We start from the raw sequence: 18,936 nt of genomic DNA, 5'->3' as shown, positions 1-18,936 counted from the left end.
TATTGCATCTCCAATCAAAAGTGAGTGAATGTCACTCCCTCTCCACTCTGTGCTGTGCAGATGCTCAATTAGTGATTAGAATGTAATTTTAAAAAAGAAGAAAGGAGGTGAAATAAGGAGCAGTTCCACTTCTGGAAACTTTGTTCAGCTGCATGTCTGACCTTTTCTAAATAAAACAGTTTTTTGTATTTGGATGTATTGCTAAAGTAACAATACACAAATTGGACACTGGTTGAGACTAGTTTGTTTTGTTTTGACTATCGACTAACAGTATGCCGGGATGGAACTCTACCACTTCAATATGAGCCTCAGAGTTACTACACAGATTTCTAAAATTAAAATAGTTGACAGATTTACCTCAAGTAAGGCGAAAAGGTAAATTTTAAGATGGAAAGCAATTTTAAGATGGAAAATAAAAAAAGTAACATTGTTCCAATGATAATATTTTTGTTGTTTTTAATTGTAACTTTAATAACTATAACTGCTGTTGGTGTGAAGTGTTGGGTGTGAAAACAGAAAGTTCCTATGCAGTAAATGACATCCACTTTTACCAGAGGATAATGTTGAGTTGCCACACTAGACGCTTTTCCATTTCAAATCCAAATTATTGTGTCATAAAATGGTCGTTTAGGTGTACCCCTGAAGGACTTTGATTCTCATGTGGAAATACAAATACGATGTCTGAAGAGATTGAGATGAAGCTTCAAAATGTTTGAAAACTGGTTTCAGGTTGTTGTTTTTTTTTTGCTTTAAATCCAGACACAAATCATCAGTTTGTTTCTTGTTTATTGTCAGAATGCAGTAGAGAAAAGAAATATAATTTGAAAAAACAAATCACCAAAAACAGGTTTTGAAGTCACAACCAACATCTGGATTCAATTCTGGCAGGTAACAGGTGATCTTCTGATTGAGTTTGATCACAGGAAACATCAACCTGTAATATTCTAGAGGACGTTTGTCCTGCAGCTTTACTGAGCAGGACGCATCATAAAGCTGATGGCCTTCAGGGAGTAGTTACGGCCCTTCCATGTGGACCACTCCACTCCAACAGAGTTGATGGTATCGTCAGGCCCCCAGCGATAAACCCCGTTTGGGTTTGTGCGATGACAGTTGTTATACCAGAACCCCCCCAGGAATAATTTGGCACAGTTTAAAAGATAACTGTCCAGGTCGATGTCGAAGGTGGAGAACTTGTGTCCGTTGTGATAACTCAGGGAGTCTCCTGCGCAAACAAAAATCAGGAAGAAATGTTTGAGAAGATAAATCATGCTAACGCTCAGAAATATCAACTAAAGGACTTATCAGAATGAGAAATCTCAGAGGTTAAACACATCATTATATTAAGTCAAATAGTTCAGTTCTTTATTTGTGTTTCTTTCTTATACTTGTTGACACCGAGCTAAGTCACCAGGACAAAACTTTCAGTCAGGTTTCAGAGATCAACATATCACCATTTGTTCCTTTATTCATTTTAATAATAAGAGTTCCTCCAACATAATGCTAAACATTGCTTTAATAAAGTCAGACGAATTAGTTTTGTTTGTCCCAAAGCAGCATTGCTCCCCTTGGTACTCACCTGCCCCTCCATCAATGAATCCAGACACACGGAGAGGGTACCCCAAAGACTCCGGACCAACACCAAACCAGCGGTAACGTGCATAAACTGTATGTCCTTCAAAATCCTCCATGATAACCAGCAGCTCAAACCTTTTCTTTTGACTTAAGAGGGAAAGGGTCCCCAGACCTGAAAACAAAAACACAGTCTTTCAGGAGCATCTTTAGGTTTGTTGGTTCTCTCTGATCTCCATGATAGTTTTAGCTTCATATCTTACCGAGCCAGTACTCTCCAGCCACATTCCCAAAGCCCAACTTGTAATAAGCCCAGGGCCTGTAGAAGTTCACTGAGCCATCCATCCTCCTCTGGAACACCTGTGGGGAGAAGGAGGCGTTTAACCAGCTGAACACAACAGGAATCAGAAGTTTAACTGAGATTGACTGTTGGTGGCAAAGCAGCCGGGGGGCAGAGCCATCAGTCTGAGTATAAGGTGAAAGTGATGTGTTCAGATACTCACAGTCCACTGCCCTCCCAAAGAGGTCATGTCACAGAAAACCTGCAAAAAAAGGAGGAAGTGATGAATGTGCGCTGTTCGATCCACTAGTGACTCCATCAGGCAGAAATCAGTTTAAACCTGCAGCCTGCATCCTGTAACTGGAATTATTTTTAAAATTTTTTTACAGCAACATCATTACAGATTTTCCATATTTCATAAAACAAAGCAATGTGTGTCAAACGAGATATGTTTTTGGGGTCTGATTCAACACCAGCAATCTTAATAAGGGCTAACAGAAGAAATTAATGACACAAATATCTGCATTTTTACATAAAGATGAAACATATAATTATTGTACATGTTTTACTTTGATTATTTTCATTATTCCTTAAGACCGCAGTTATTTTTACAGAATAGAGTCAATACACTCCTTTCATCCATATTCATATCCTGCAGAAAATGTGCTGTTTTCCTCTAAAATAGGTTTTCTTTTGCTTTTCCATGAGAGTGATCAGCCAACAGATATTTGAAGAAACCTTATTTCTCCCCAAGTAAAGGATAATTCAGATAATAAAATTCTTGAAATGAAAAGGTTAAGAAGAAAAAATTACTTTATAACAGGCATAAAGCTTTCTTTTTTTAATTATCTCCTTTTACAGTTGCCAAATTTGACAAAATCTCCAAATGCAATAAGAAAATGCTCCCTTTTCTCTTTCTTCACATGTGGAATACATCTTCCTCACATTTTCAGGAGTAATAACTTTCTCATTTTTCTGGCGGTTGGTGAGGAAAAAAGAGAATAAATTAAACATGTTAATTGATTTCAAGCGTACCTGGACACCAGACAGGGGTCCGATGGGATAGATGGTGTAAACTCCGCTGAGTCGCCTTGTGTCCTGCTTATAGATGTCGCTGCAGTCGAGAGGAAGGAGAAAAGCTGCACAGCTGCTCAACAGAGGAACCAGGAAGAGCAGGAGAGCGGGCAGCAGCTGCATAAGCAGAAGAGATTACATCTCAGTTTCACAGTTTTTACTGAATATTTGTTTCAGAGAGCCAGAAAATAAAGCAGGAGAATGTTTTAGAGAAACCTACTGAAGCTGTGAAGAGCCAAAGCTCCTGCTTAACTTTAAGAGTTTAGAGTCCTGAACTTACTTTCATGGTGAGAGTTGTGCTGCAGGGATGTAAACTGGGATGTCTGTCAGCTGGAGCTGCTCTGAGTTCTTCTGCATGGATCTGATCGCCTGATGTTTTATAGCAACACACTGAGCAGCTGCAGCTTCACCTCGATAACACTTTTGACTGCATAAGTAGAAATGTTTGTCCCTGAGAAAACTGTTTATTGTGAGTGCAATTTAACCACCTGCATACAGACTATTTGTACTGAAATGTCCTTTGTGGTGGATAAGAAATACCCGCTGATATGTTATCTTATCAGAGGTAAAGACAAGCTGAGAGCAGGGAATTTAAAGCTGTATAGCAGTAGAATTTTAACTGACTAATAACTGCTGAGCAACCAAATACTCTGTATTCAATTGTTGAATGGTTAGCTAGCAGGTAAGCTCAAAGGAAAATTTATTTCTCTGCAGAAATTGGGAGCAGCTTTTTTGCAGTGTAAAATGCTGCAGCTGATGTTTCTGTAGCAAAGAGGTTTGATTATTGTGTCACTCATCAGCCACCAGAGTTAAAACATAAGAATCAGTTGTGCTCAAATGTTTTGATGTCTCACCAAATTTAAATAATTGCAAATTAGCTTGCAAGATCTAATCATGTTTCTGTTCATATCCTTTATGTGAGTCTTAAAATGTACCCATGGTGAGGTTGAGGGGTGGGATACAGATGAGACCATAAGGTTTAAAAGGTCATTTTATGTTAGACCCAGCGAGTGTGGTTTTTCTGAGTTTAAAAGCAGTTTTTGTCAGTTAGGATGAGCAGAAATTCATGTTCTGTTTTTGGATAAACATCGTCCTTAATTGCTTTACCAAAGCAGCCCTAAACTAATGTTTTTCTTCGTCGTTCAATTAAAACCAAAGTAAAAGACATTATTGTTATTACATATTAGTAAAAGAAAACTTCAGAGGTATTGAAAAGTGCTAACGTAAAAGGCTTTTTCCTGTATGGTCGGCGTGTGTAAGAGTTTTAAGGTGATAGCTCTTTTTAATTAAGGGGAGGGGTAAAATATCATTCTATCTTTATGAATAACGTCTCTTCTGAATTTAATAACAAAAGCGCAACTCAAACTTCAGACTATTGCAGATCGCAACCAATCAGCCTTGAGCTCGCGCACGCCGCGGCCAATGGCTGATCAGAGGACGCTCGCGCAGAGTAGTTTGAAGGGCGGTCCGGGTAGAGAAAGGAAAGTATGGATCAGAGGATCGGAGTACTGCTGTTGAGTTTCGATGAGGGGCGTCTTACTGAAGTCCTCAGGTTATCGAGTCTCTTTTTATGTTAAATAACTTAAAAAAAGACACGGTTTGTATTTTTGTAACTTATCTTCTAAAGCGGGGCAGCTCGTATTAGTTAGTTTATTTCTTCTGAATGATTATCCTGTGTAAGTTATCAATACCTTTTTCATGGCTTTGATAGCCAGTGACCTGAACGGAACCGCTGCGATTTATGGGAGAGTTGGGTCAAGAAAAGACGTGATTCAAGTCCCAGTGGACGGCTTTAAAGCGAACAAAATGCAACCCAAGGAGACAGAGTATACCACAGATGGGTTACCAAAAGCTTTTCTGCACAGCTTGAGGACTCTGTTTGACATTTTGGACGACGACAGAAGGGGGTATGTCCACATCTCGGAGATAGAGAGTCGGTGGCAGGGCGCAGGCACCAGGGAGTTGCCCGGCGGAGTGCTCAGCTGCCTCAGGAGGGTCACTCCTCCGCATGGCTGCCTCACCTTTGAGCGGTTCGTGGCCGGGCTGCGGTACTCCATGCTGAACCCGGAGAACAGCTCCCACTTCAAGGCCCAGGTTGCTGTGCACCCGCAGCAGGGTCCGAGGCATCCCCAGAAACCCGCTCCCCCGTCCACATGCAGCGTCGGACCTCGGGTGGAGAGCAAAGTCCGTCCGCTGGGCAACGTGACGAACACCCAGCCGCACCGGGCGTCCTCCCTGCAGAGCCGGGCCCGTCCGGAGGAAGGGACGGGTTTCCCCGCATGTGGACAAGCGCGGTACGGCGCGGGCTTCCAGAGGTCCGGGCGGAGTGTGGAGCGGATCCCCGTCTCTCCCGAGGATTTGTGCTACCACGCCGACCCGGGCCATGCTAGCAAAGCAACACAGCCGCAGCAGAGCAGAATCAGGAACATCGAGTCGCTTGCGCTGGAGTCCCCGCAGCTCCAACCATGTAAGTGGCTGCAAATCAACTTTGTGCAATGGGATAAACTCTTGGAGTTTAGTGAAGTTCAGGGATGGTTCTAAGCTCAAACTATAACCATCTGTGTAAGACTAGTGAAAGGTCATTTAAGTAATATTCACAATTCACGCTATCCACTTTTACATCTTTTTATATTTGCTAAATTCTAGCTTATTAAGATAATTCTGCTTAACTGCTCTGTCCTTCCAAGGTAAAAAGAAATAAAAATACTTTGTGCCTACGACATGAAATATTAAGAAAATAGATATAAACATAAAGTAGCAATACATAATTTATTCTATCATCAATTAATATCCCAATTTTGCACACCCAATTAGCCATTTCTAAACTGAGATAATTGCATATCAGCTGTTGTTATATGATATTTAAAATGGCAACAATGAGCTGAATTCATAAAGACTGAGTAAGAGAGACCTGTTGGTTTTCACAACCCAACTCTAGAGTTACAATATAAACAGGGCCTGGCCAGAGGCCTCTGCTCCAATCACGAGTCCCCGATTAAATAACTGTTGTTGTTAACCACAGGCAGGGTCAGAGGTCATGTCAGAGGCTTCAGTGATTTCAGAGTTTTCCTTTAGGATTGTGCAGCCTGGCCATCACCCAGTTTTGCCCCTGTGCAATAAATGTAGGTCAAAGAACCTAAGAAATTTCCACATCTCTTTTTCAGTCCTTATCTTATTCTGCGCTTGCATCTCCTTCACAAAAAACCCTTCCTCTCTGTCTCTGACATGCACACACTAACTCACTAAGCTAGTGACTGTCAGAGTTTGTCTCATCTGCACGCACACAGGCCTGTCCAGAGCTGTATTATTAGATAGTTTCTCGCTGTTGCTGTCCAACCCTCAGGGCTTTTACTGCTTAAACCACTTTTACTAAGGACAGCGTTGGTTTTCATTCAGAGAGATGGATAGATATGGTGAGATTGCAACTCCCGAACTGTTAACCCAGTTAAACTAAAAATATTGGAATATATACGTTTAACGCATTTTTACAATGAGAGAATCATCTTATTTGCTGCTTGAGTTTAAATTGTTACCAACAAGAAACACAGCTTTTCAATCCCAACATTTCATTCCAAGAGATGCTCATTTGCAATGTAAAGCATCTTAAGACTGACATTATTTTGATCAGTCTTTTTCTGGTTGTTACAGATTTCTGATTTTATATAAATTGTCACCTTCAATTTTGACCTGTTTTGATTTTTTTCTTTTTCTAAGCGCTAGGACAGGTAAAAGAGCAGGCTTCATGATAGATGAAGTGGTTCAAATGCAAAAGAAATGAAGGAATTACAATAGAAGGTTATGCTGATGTATGCAATGAAGTATGTTTTTCCCAAACTTCACTCCATTTTTACTCATCTAAAGAAAGTACAATAAATTATCTGCAATTGTTTGAGTGGTTTATTGAATGAAAATGTTGCATTAGTAGTTTTTATTATGATCTTTTAGTATTTAACCAGCTGATCACTGATCACATCCCATCAAGGAAATAAAGTTTATTTCAAGTTCTGGACGATTGGCTGGATCATCTCTGTATAATATGAGAATGAAACAGTTAATCACATTAATTGTGATGAATTATGGAAATAATGATCAACTAATTGATTATACAGACTCAAAAAAAAGGTGATTTGCTAAAAGAACAACACAGTCAGAGAAGCAATTAAGCAATCATTTAATCTGCACAGAAATTATAAATACATTTTGAATCTTAAGAAAAAAAAATTGTGTAAATATTCTTCTCAGAATTTGTCAAAGGGCATAGTTTTAATTGTCACCTGGTTCAAATTCTCAAAAAAAAATCTATTAAATACTTTTTGCTTTCTAATTATTAATTGGCTAATGCAAAAAATAGTCAACAGATCAGCACTACACTGCACTGATGTTAAATCAAGTAGAAAGGGCTGAGCCTGCTGGTATTTTTTAGCTACAGATCCACCTTCTGCTTCAAAAGATGAAGTATACACTAAATGAACATTTCTTTTAGTGTATGCTCTAAAAGAACATTTCTTTTAAACAAAGAAATGTTCTTATTTAAAAAGTTGAGTTAATTCTTTGTTTATTTGCATCTTTTAATATTGCACAGAAGAAAGATTAAGTGGTTAAATGAAAAATCTTCAATTAATCAGCAGAATAATCAATACTAAAAGAATCGTTAGTTAAGAATCGTGGTAAAATTACATTTTAAATCTTTTTCACACAGCTCAGTTTTTATCTGATGTCTCCACATCACTTCTGAATGGAATCAGTTCCACTTTGGCCAGACATAAACACTTTCTTGTTTTGGTGAGATGTTCTTGTTTTGATTTAGCTGTCTGAGATGACATTAAGGGAAATGCTGAGACTGTTGCCAACTGTTAACAACATGGCATCCGTCTCTGAACTGAGCATGTCCTGACCTGAACCGGAGGCTTTATTGCCCCTCATCAATGTCCTAGCTCTCTCAATTTAGCTGGACTTGAAATATTAGCAAAATGTTGCTTGTAAGTCCCTTGACAGGTGTTGCATGTATGGCTAAAATACAGATTGAACATCATAGACACTGATGACTGTGACATAATCTCTCATGTGCGGCCAAAGCCCGATGGTTTAGTCCAGATTACAGCAAACACAGCAGAGCGCAGTGATTTGCTGCTGCAGTGAAATCCTCCCCAAATTCCTAACATTCACCTCCCCTTCTATCATGCTTTGGTGCAAGGAAAGCTCTGGTGCTCCTCATCGAAATTTCAGAATCTGATAGCAATAAAAAAAACCCTTAACAGACACAACAGAGCAACAACTGGACAGATTGGAAAATTTATCGTGCTTCATTAAAGAAGAAGAAGAAGGTTTTGTTAGTGGCCTAGTTTGGATCAGTCTCTAATGGAGAGTCATGTTTTAAGAACATTTAATCAATATAATAAAGTATCTATGTGCCAGAATTGTATTTTGGAAACTCATTGAAGGAGTGGGTATTTATGAAGAAATGAAATGAAGAAGGATCAGATCAGATATTGTATTTTCTTCAGTGAGCTTATCTTAGTGAAGCAATCAAACCAGGCTCAAGGAGATACTGAACTCTTTTAATGCATCACTGAACACATGACGTAATGAAAGCCTCCCTGCTGTTGACAGCAGCCTAATTCAGAGGTTAGAGCTCCCTCCTGTGGCATATAAAAAACAAATTTAGACCAAAGGTTATTCAAAACAAATTTCTGCACAATTTAGTGCTTCTGTTTGATCAGGTGGCAATAAACTAACAAAAGACAAGGGCTTGGTAGAAAAGCATATGGAAGTTTCTCCGACGTGAAAAATATATATATTGCTTGGAGCTGCATAATATTGGGAAATCATGTGTTTGTTGTGATATTTTTTTCAAAAGATTGTGCAAATTCACATTTTGCTGACACCCCCAACATTCCCTGGGATCTTTAGTGTCTTGGTCACTGTCATCAGTGTGAGGTGTGGACATCTATTAACTAAAATGACGAAACTCCTTCTAACAGCTACAAACTATTCCTGATGTAAGAACATAACAATTTTCCTGTCATATTCTTGTTATTACAGTAATGTTGCACAGTTTTAATGCTTTTGTTTATCTATTTACAAGGTTATTCCATCTCAGGTTGCACTCTGTCTTCTAAATTTTTTTTAGATTGAATAAAATTTTGATTAACAAAACATAATCAGGATCAGACAGGTTTTCTTTTTGTTGTTGCTCTATTTACATTCTTCCAGGTTGCGATGTGGTGCTGATAATTGTTTTCATCTCACTGTGTTTAGGTGTTACAAAATCAGGCCTGCCAAGATCGCAGAGTGAATCAGCTACAGGATTAACCAGTGGTTCCAGGCGACACGGGCGGAGTCGAGAAGAGCATAGGAGGCATACCATTTCCAACGGAGTGGATTATGGAATGGTTGGTGTTAAATCCCACATCGTCATTTGCACAATCCTTTGCCTAAGTCATTGTTTTGACATCTATTGATAGCGGGCGACGAACTCAGCTACAGACTCATTTACATTTCGGTTTTGGTCATCATTAAGATTTCCACTCTACGTACACCAATAGTGTTTTGAACTGACAGATGTTAACATCTCCTTATTGTAAAACCACATTCTAAAAATTGGTAAGTTTCTGAAGTTTTTTTAAAAACAGAATCGTGAAGTTTTATGTTAAATTCAGCATAAGTTAGATCATTTAATTAGAAAAATGTTCTAATGGCATCACTGCATATACAAGTAATTATTTTTGTAATTTTTAAAAATGATAAAATAGACAAATACCCATTTAGTTTAAACTAATTCTTATCAAAATTGCTTTTTGTCTCAAATTTCTTTGTTTAAGCTGCTGTGTTTTGTCTGAAATGATAACCAATTAAATATCATTGTCTCTCAAGACAATGATAACCAGTTTGTTTGAGTTGGAAAAATATTTTTTGTTCAATTCTACAATTGACAATGTAGAAACAAATAGATGGTCTGCCTGTGTTATCAATAATGTCTTTCTGCTTGTTGTGGAACCTCAAAAGAGTACTGTATTTCTGGATTAATGCTCTCTTAATATTCATCTTAATAATGACTCAGTCTAAATTAATGACATCCAGAGAATTGTCTGAGATTTTGAGTGTGAAGCTTCGTCTTTGAGGTCTATGTTGAAACAAACAATCCAACAATATTTTATTTATACGATAAGACATGAAAATGGTTTTGAAAAGTCAGTGTGGCTTCTAGCACTTTCTATTGGTCCATGGATTCTCCTCCCTTCCCTCTAACCCCTCCCTCGACCAACCAGCTGAGCTGAGGCCTCCTCTCTTTTTTCACCCCCCCCCCCCCCCACTCGTCACACACACTTCATCATTTCTCACTCTTTCCTGCTCACCTCCTCTTTCTCTCTTTCTTTCTGTGTTTGTGTTGCCGTCTCTGTCTCTTCTCCCCTTGGCACCTTGTGTCTAGATAGAGGCTGACTGATCAACCCCCTCTCCCCCTCAATTCTTCTTCTTCTTCCTCCTCCGCCCCTGCCCCTTTCCCACCTACCCCCTTCCCTCCATCCCTCCCACCCAGGCCGTCTTGGCCCCTCGCTGCCCTGATGGTAGTGAGCCGGGTCGGGCCAGGGGGCCTGGTAGAAGTAGAGGACTCGCTTGGCCCACCCGGCCCAGCCTGGACGGCTGTGTGGGCCGCCTACACAACCGTCTTCATCCCGCTCAGCAACAGCCTTTACAGCAACAAGGCTCTGCAGTTTTTCCTCTGGGTGAGTAGGCCGGGGCTGGTTGAAGAAGACTGATAAGGTTGTTTGAGGTAATTTCATGAAGCTTCGGTTCTGAGGTTGTGTTGTGACGGCAGATGAAGTGACTGGTTGGGCTCACCGTCGAGCTGTTAGATGTTGCTGTTTGTTGGACAGGATGTTTAAGATTAATCTTCTGTTGTTACTCTGGAGACTAAAGGACATGTTTATTGGTTCAAAGTTGTTGTGGAGCTCACATTATATCTGGAACAGTCAACATTTCAGGACATTAATATACATTTTTTTAAATTACTTATTCACTAAAATAATACATATTTTAAAATAATTGCAGACTTTTTTGATGAGTGTTGTGTCGCGACTTGGCTGCAGCCCCTGAGCCTGTTTTGTTCTTTGTACAGTTTAGCTGTACAGCTGCTGGGTTCTCTTTGGAGTCTAAGCCAAACAGCTTATGCAGAGGGGCGCCGTGTTATTCTATGTGCTTTGTTGTATGTGTCTGTGTTTGCTCAGTCACTCGGATAACAGCACGGACACCTACAGGTTTTGAAAACCTTTCATCCCTTCTTTGAGTTTTCCTGCTTGTGGCCCAATACTGATCTATGCTTCTCCCCCCAGCCCATTTTATTCTTCCTCTATAAACACTTTCTTCAGGCTTCTTGGCAAAGAGCTAAAACATGTTGCATGGTTTTATTTTTACCCATGCAACAATCGCCAAAATGCAGGCCATTTTAGCGATTGTTAGTGGACTGTAGAAAGTTGACACATCAGGTGGCTGAAAACCAGCAGTGAGGCCTGGTTTTCAGCGTGGTCCACAGATAGCCCGGTCAGCACAACTCAATGCAGCCTTGCTGTGCCGCAAACACACGCAAACACACCCATTTTCCCCTCACACACATCGTTCTCCCTCGGTCTCTTTAACAAGCACACACTGGGGTGGCCATAGTTGAAGTGGATCCACTGTTTCCCCCTATTCTTGGGTTGCTGTGTGGTTGCCATGACGGCGGACTCAATTTCCCTCTAAACATTGTCCAGGATGGGAGAGAGTTCGGCACAATTGGTGTGGCGCCATTGTTCTGTCCAGCACAAAAGAGCGGGCTGCAGATGCCCGGGTGAAAACACGGGAGTTTGTCTGCTATGCAAACTGCTGGCGAACCGAGAACTATGATTAGATTTATTCTTGGCAACAGTTTGAAAATTGTCCTAATAAGTATTGCGTGGGAAACGGCAAACAGTTTACTCCTTTATTTAAACGGTCGCTTGATGAAATCCAGTTGAGAACAGACAAAAAAGTAATTTTTTTCCTCCCTGTCCCACATTAATTAATTTATTACTTGCTTCAAAGTTAAAAAAAAAGTTTACACGAAGATTATTCTAGTCATAGCTGTTGATGATCTCATGGGTTGGTAAATTTCTGACAGATTTGAGGCTCGCCTGTGAATTTGTGTTTTGGCGTACCTAAGACAAATGGCTTACTTCTATAATAACATGGAAAAAAAAATAAAAAAAGGAAATAGGCAGATATCAGGACCTCCTCAAGCCTCGTTCATCTTCAGGCGTGATCTTCCAGACGCCTGAAGTTAAAACACAATAAGATACCTTTGTACGCCCACAGTGACACAAGGTGGGCTGAAAGGCCGCTCAGCGAGGAAGAAGCCATTACTTCAAAAGCAACAGATTACAGCTTTCATATGCACTCATGGACAAAGATTAATTTTTTGAGACATAAAAAATTGAAGTGCTAAACCATAAAGTTGACTGTTTAATGGTAAGAAAAAAAGGAGAGGCATTTTGGCCTAAAAAAAAAACAACAAAAAGAAACTTTCCCATTGTGAAGCTCCGAGGAGGCCGGATCATAATATGTGGGCCTTTTGCAGCAGGAGGGACTGGTGCACTTAAAAATATAGATAGCATCATAAGGAAAGAAAATTATGTGGAATTATTGGAGAAACATCTTAGGATTTGAGCGAAATAAGTTAAAAGTTGTTTACGAATGGGTCTTTTATTAATGATCTTAAGCATACCATGAAATTAGTTAGCTTAAGGATAACAAAGTCGATATTTTATGGTGTATGTCACAAAGCTCTGATCTCAGGCCCGTTGGAAATTTGTGGACAAGACCGAAGATGTTCATGAGAGTCAGGCAACCTGCAAACCTGACTCAGTTACAGAAGTTCAGTCTGGAGAAACAGGCCAAAGTTCCAGCAAATTATTGTGAGGAGCTTATGGAGGGATACCCACAATATTTGAGCCAATAAAAATAAATAGAAATCATTTTGCTAATGCATCTAAAGCAGGAGATTAGGTCATATGTCTGTTTATACGTTATATATAAAATTTCAACTTTAAGCAAGAAGTTCATGCTTTTAGTTTCCCTGTGATTCCCTTTCACTGTCCCGCATCACTTCCTCGTTTTATGCTTCATCTCACACAGCTGAAGCAAATGAAGGAGTTGGAGCAGGAAAAGGATTCGCTGCTGTCAGGCCTGGAAGTGGTAGAGCGGGCCCGAGAGTGGTACCAAGGCCAAATCCACAATGTCACAGAGAGACAGCGGCAAGTCGGACAAAGCTCTCACTGCACGGTAGGTTCAAATGCAGCTCCAGTCCAGGAAAAAATAACCTAAAAAATAACTGGATAAGTAGTGGACAAGCACTGTCTAACATGAAATCCTTACACCACCTTCCAGTGTTTCTGACAGTTCCTCTGAATAAAGCAGACCTGTCCATATTCTTTGTTTCATGCCATAATGTCCTCAAGTGTTTATTGTCAAAAAGCTCAGCATTCATCCCATATGACGGAGGTACACAGATCCAGTTAAAACTCCAGCAATGTATAGAAAATGCCACATGTTTTTGTTTGTATTGGTAGGACAGATTTACTTTTTTAAACAGCATGTCAGGATTCCTGGTAACTCCAAGATGTTGTGTTTTTGCTGCAGTCCTTTAAAACTTTGAGTCCTCTGCAAAAGCCTTTTCACAAAGTTAAGCATTGTAAATATGCAAATAAATGTGAAAATAAATATAATCCATTTTCTTAGGTTGCACACGAAGGAGTTAAAATATCAAGTCATAAATGTTTGGTTTTAATAAAAGGAAAAAAACTACTGCGATTGCAAAGAAGTGTTTTGGAGACTGGCGTTGTCTGTCCTGACTTTTTTTGTTTTCTTCACCTTTTTTCCATCAAACTGTTTGATTTGTTCCAGGAGTTCTTCACAGATGCCAGTCCAAGTCGCATGAATGTTCTCATTCCTAAACTGCAAGAAGTCAATCGCTGCCTTAATGACCTGCTTTCCTGCAGTGGGATGGTAAGTGTCAAATACTTCAAAATACAGGGTAAAATTTAATCTAATCGTGTGTAAGACTTAACATTTTTGTGTGGGTTACAATATTTGTCTTTCCTACTAACAATTCTGGTCTAGTTTCTTCACTGAAAGTGCAATATTAAATTTTGTTGTAATATAACAAGTGTTTATTCTTTCTTTATTTTAGTAAATTCAGATAGCAGAAACTTGTAACAGCGTATTATCTATTGAGATGTTTAAAACATTTTAGTGTAGATCCAGTTTAGATCCAAACCAATGTCTGCTTTCTGTGAACAAGGCTAAAGATGTTCCCCATCTCAGAAGGAATTGGAGTCTCTCTTTGTGATTGTTTCCATGTGGATGGAAATTGGCTGGATTTTTCAGGGGAACATTATGTGAAATACTTGCCTCCTGTTCTACTGATTACAAATCCACAAAGCCTCCTTGAAATATTGACTAGAAATTCAATAAGTAACTAAGAATTTGTAAATTTGCCACTAAAAAGTACCCAAAAAGTAGAATTCCTTTCAGATTCTACTCTGAAATACAAGACAGGAAACATTGTTGCAGCTTAAATATTAAAGTAGAGTTTAAGTTCAGCTGTTGTCAGCATCACATTTTCATATGTGAAGCTGAGAAACTTGGAAAAAAAAAACCCCAAAGGAATTTAGTCGAACATGCTGCTGATAGTCAACAACGAATATAAAACACAAAACTCAATGCATTAACTCAAAATATTTAAGAAGAAATTATTAATTGCAAAGTTTCCATCTCCTATATGTGAAAACCTAATAATAACATAGAGACCGACATGACAAAAAATTGTGGCAGGATTAATACAAATACTGTAATTTGCATGTCCAGTCTGATTTTGTCCCATTTCTCCCAACAGTCTAGTCACCAGGATCTATGTTGTTGTTACAAAGCATCAGTGAATGGAAGCAGCTGAAAGTCTCCCTTTTCTACACGTAATTAGACAGTGTTTAACTTATACGGGTTTCCCTGCACTACAGTGACGACGCTCTAATCGGGGAATAGAGCGGTTATTGATTCAATTCCATGATTTGGTTTGGATATGTTGAATTGATAGAAGAGTCATCAAAAATGAAAGCCACTATCAAACACATTTATTTAACCTTTAAACTTTAAGCTGACAAACACACCTGTGGTCTCCTGATTAACTTTGACCCTCCGCCCTTGGTTTCATATTCCTTCGACAAAAAGTGTTTTCAGTGGAGAAAATCAAACTATTCTCTTAGGTCTAAATAGGATATTTTGTGAAATTAATTATGTTTTGTGTGCCATAAACATATTCCAGATGATTGGTCTTTTTTGTGAAGAAATCAGTGTTTTCTGTATGAAACAAAGCTGCTACCTATGCTGCTACCCCTTACCATCACCCATATGATGGGGGCTTTCAGTGTTTAAGGTTCAAAATTCCACTTTTGAAGTTACTTGTGTCCCTTAAATGAGACTTATTTATGTTTTACATTTTCTTATTCTTAAATATGTTGAAATTTGTCCTCTTCCCGTTGCTCCCTGTTTGTCTCCTAGCCGTCGTTTCCCAGTGGTGGTGCTCAGACAGCAGTGCTCTCAGCGAACTCCCAGCCCCCGGCCCCAGCTCCTCCTCAAGCCATTCAGAGACTAAAGGACCAGAACAGACTTCTCACTCAGGTTCGACACAAATCTTCACCTGAAGTCCCTCCTGACTGTCCCACTGATGGTCTCTATTCCATCTGCTCTTTCAGGAGGTGACGGAGAAGAGCGAGCGCATTACTCAGCTCGAGCAGGAGAAGTCGGCTCTGATAAAGCAGCTTTTTGAGGCTCGAGCTCGCAGCGCACATGACGCCAGCACCATGGATTCCACCTTCATCTGATTGGCTTCCAAATCATCATCAGAGACGATTCATTGTGCGGCCAGCGCGTCTGTGCTGGTCTGAGGGAGAGCTGGGAGATTTCTGTTTACCTGGCTGAACTTTAATGGCAGTAATGCACCTTTTTAGGTGCAGCACACAAGAAAGCGAGACCAGTCAACTACAAGTCAAACCAGAGGCTACCTGGATGTGAACACTCCTGACCTGCGAGAGCTGAGAACAAACTCCTCTTACGCTGAAAAACAAGAGGACTCGTCAAAGCACGCAGGTCTCACGATCCCAATCACTCCATTTCTTCGAGGATCCACACCTGGAAGATTAACACTCCTCCTCCTTATGGACTTACTTGTATTTCTGCTGCTCAGCTGCACAAGGAACAAAACACAAACTTCACTGAGAGCAAAGCTCAGTTAAAATGGCACAGAAGGCTGTTTGGACAGCGGGGATGATTTGGGGGGGATTCTGTTGGAATAACACGCCATACTCCAGCTAATGCTATCACTCAGTTGCTGTGACCTAGCAGTCATTGTTTTAGTTTCATACTTATATATATATAATCGATATAGGAGAGGAATGTTCCTTCACTTTTAGTATTCCCTTCCTTTTGCTATCAAATTATATTTCTGTCTGGTTTTTGAAGTGTTTTTACAAACACAAAGATAAATCAGTAAAAAATCTCTATATATTTTACATTAGGATGTTACATATTCAGACTTGTTTTGTACTTTGAGTCTTTTTCACACATGAAGTTCAGAGGAACATCGTAGAAACTTATCGAATGCCTCCCACATATTTGGGTTTATAACCAGGAAGGTTTCGAAATAACTTCCTAAAGGAGCAAAGAGGAAACTGACAGTTTCTAAGACTTTACTGAAATTATTGATGGACAATAACAGAAATATGAAAAATATACAAGGTAGGACATTTCAGTAGTATGTCATGAAGTTGAGCAAGACTAGATTGTATTAAGAAATCGATCAGTCTCATAATTACTCAATCAGTCTGAAGAGTAAACACATGATCTAACAATCTAGGTAGGACATAAACTCATGTTTTTGAATACTAGACTTGCATCTGCATGGTTTGCTTAGATTATATGTCCTTCACTACAAGCACAAGTTAATTAACTGGAAATTTCCTCCTCTGGGGCCTTATGAGCTCATTAATATTTTATTGCCACTCTGTTTGAAGGGCAGCTCTGAGATGTTCCGTACTTGCTTTCTTGAAAAGGATAACTTACACTTTCAGTGCTGCGACGCATGTGTGAAAATGACTCAGGGTTGGCCTACAAGCCCTTGAGAGGTGTAACACAAGAAGATGAGGAGAAACCTGGAAGTTTGCATGTGAAAGAAAGCTATGAGAATAAGTTCGATAGATGGTAAATATGTTGCAACAAGATTCTGACATTATACCAGAAGCAAAAAGAGCTAAAAAAAAACAAACAAAACCTGCCATCTGCATGTTGCTACAGTGGAAATTTTTATTTTCTTTTTTTTGCTTGGATCTTGTTTAGAACTCAAAAATATTTTCCACTGAGAGATTTAACTTTGAAATGTAGAGCTTAAAGATTAGCATGGAAAACCTGCATTGTCTTTGTACGAGTTCCCTTTTCCCAGATTCTTCCCCGAAATGGATGCGTGTAGATGTTTGAAAGCATGAAGCCATCCTCAAGTTTACAGAAGGATTTAGTTGGTGGGTGGTGGTACGGCCGAGATAGTTTTTAATGGTACTGCTGGGATGTCTGCGCAGGTCTGTTTCCCACTTGTTTAGGGTTTTTGCTGTTCACCTTATGGTATGTGGAGCCCCTTTTCTTTCCACTGAGGGTACCAAACTCCGTAAGAGGTGATTGAAATGAATAAAAGTGCTTCCTTAGCAGCAACTTTGGTTGTGTTTCTTTCTGCATCCGTAATTTAATGTCTGCAGTTTGCTGCTTTCTACACAGTAATGCACAGAAGTGTCAAAGAAAAGATGGATAAAAACAAGAGGATTGACTAACAATCCTAACTTCATTCCTTCTTTACCACTGTGTTTTCAGGATATCTCCTTAATTGTAAGCCAAAATTAAATAATTTTAATTTACAGAATGCAAAGTACTATTTTTAAATTTGATAAATTCATAAAGCAGCTGCGGTATCTACAATAGTAGATAAACCCCCACCTCCAAAAAAACAGCTGTGTTGCTGCAACATCTGGAGTGTGTTCTCCCACTTCTGCAGAATTTACCAAACCAGTGGAAATTTTCTGCCATGTGGGAAAGAGAGGCTCCTTCTGTTAAACGCAACACCTCTGCAAACAAGTTGAGGCGAGGGGCACACAAAGATAAACAAATCACAGTCCAACTCCAGCAATAAAACAGTTCAAACAGCTTGAAACCACCTCGGAAGTTAATCACCATAAATGCAGCACAACTGGCAGGAGAGTAAAGAGAGACAGAAAAATGGGTTTAATGTTGTTTCACTTAGTGAACTTCAGAGAGTGACTGCTACACACAGTTTTCTTTTAAATTTAGGACAATTTGGAGTAATAAGGCCAGAGGTTACAGGAGGTTATGAGGTGATTCTTGTTGAGTACTTTAAAACATGCCTACTTCTTTTACTATGTCTTAACTGTTCCCCTGGAAACCACGGCCACACATTTCAATGCATTTTATTGCTTCTTTAGGGAGTATGGCAACAGTCAAGAAAAACAAAGGATTATTATTATATATATATTTTTTAACCATTCTTTTTTTTTTTTTTACAAATAGTCTGAATAGTGTGGCATGCATTTGAATTGGGCTCCCACTGATTCAACACCATTTGCTGTATTTACAGCTGCATCACCTTAGGTGTGCTGCTCTTAGCTTTGCACAGTTAGACAATGAAATTTATGTTACTTGTTTTTGCAAATTGCTCAGGATTAGAGTAGGACAGCAGAATACCTAAAGTGAATCACCTCTGAATCTCCTCCAGAGGTTCAGAGGTAATTGACCTTTTCTTTGATTATGTATCTCCCTGCCCATTAGATCAGGTAGACATCCAGAACATGGTAGGTTTGAGCGTCCTTTAAAGCTCAAACCAACCTGTTTTGAAACTTGCTTCTTCCTGATTTGATCTCCTCCCTGGTCTGTTCCTTGGGTTTTGTATG

The 18,936-nt window shown here is 39.5% G+C and overlaps 2 protein-coding genes across 3 annotated transcripts; one reads left to right on the top strand and one right to left on the bottom strand.

Annotated features, from left to right (window-relative positions):
- Nucleotides 1–771: 771 nt before the first annotated feature.
- LOC102232619 (microfibril-associated glycoprotein 4-like) lies at nt 772–5,026 on the bottom strand. Of its 2 annotated transcripts, none has more exons than XM_023338763.1 (6): nt 4,945–5,026; nt 2,885–3,040; nt 2,073–2,111; nt 1,833–1,929; nt 1,577–1,744; nt 772–1,222 (listed from the first exon to the last, which is right to left on the bottom strand). In XM_023338763.1, the coding sequence occupies exons 1-6, from the start codon at nt 4,978–4,980 to the stop codon at nt 969–971; spliced, it is 750 nt and encodes a 249-aa protein (XP_023194531.1). In that variant the 5' UTR covers nt 4,981–5,026; the 3' UTR covers nt 772–968. The 2 variants fall into 2 exon arrangements, with proteins under 2 accessions (XP_023194531.1, XP_005803802.1); XM_005803745.2 differs by lacking the exon at nt 4,945–5,026 and adding an exon at nt 3,204–3,455.
- On the top strand, nt 4,420–17,689 carry sapcd2 (suppressor APC domain containing 2). The gene is made up of 6 exons (XM_014470504.2): nt 4,420–5,390; nt 9,182–9,315; nt 13,070–13,216; nt 13,838–13,939; nt 15,491–15,610; nt 15,685–17,689. Exons 1-6 carry the CDS (start codon nt 4,622–4,624, stop codon nt 15,811–15,813), a joined length of 1,401 nt encoding a protein of 466 aa, XP_014325990.1. The 5' UTR covers nt 4,420–4,621; the 3' UTR covers nt 15,814–17,689.
- The last annotated feature ends 1,247 nt before the right edge of the window (nt 17,690–18,936 follow it).

This window comes from Xiphophorus maculatus, chromosome 8, assembly GCF_002775205.1.
Source record: "Xiphophorus maculatus strain JP 163 A chromosome 8, X_maculatus-5.0-male, whole genome shotgun sequence".
NCBI lineage: Eukaryota > Metazoa > Chordata > Actinopteri > Cyprinodontiformes > Poeciliidae > Xiphophorus > Xiphophorus maculatus.
Note: the sequence above shows the minus strand (reverse complement) of the source record. Positions and strands in the feature narration are given on the sequence as shown.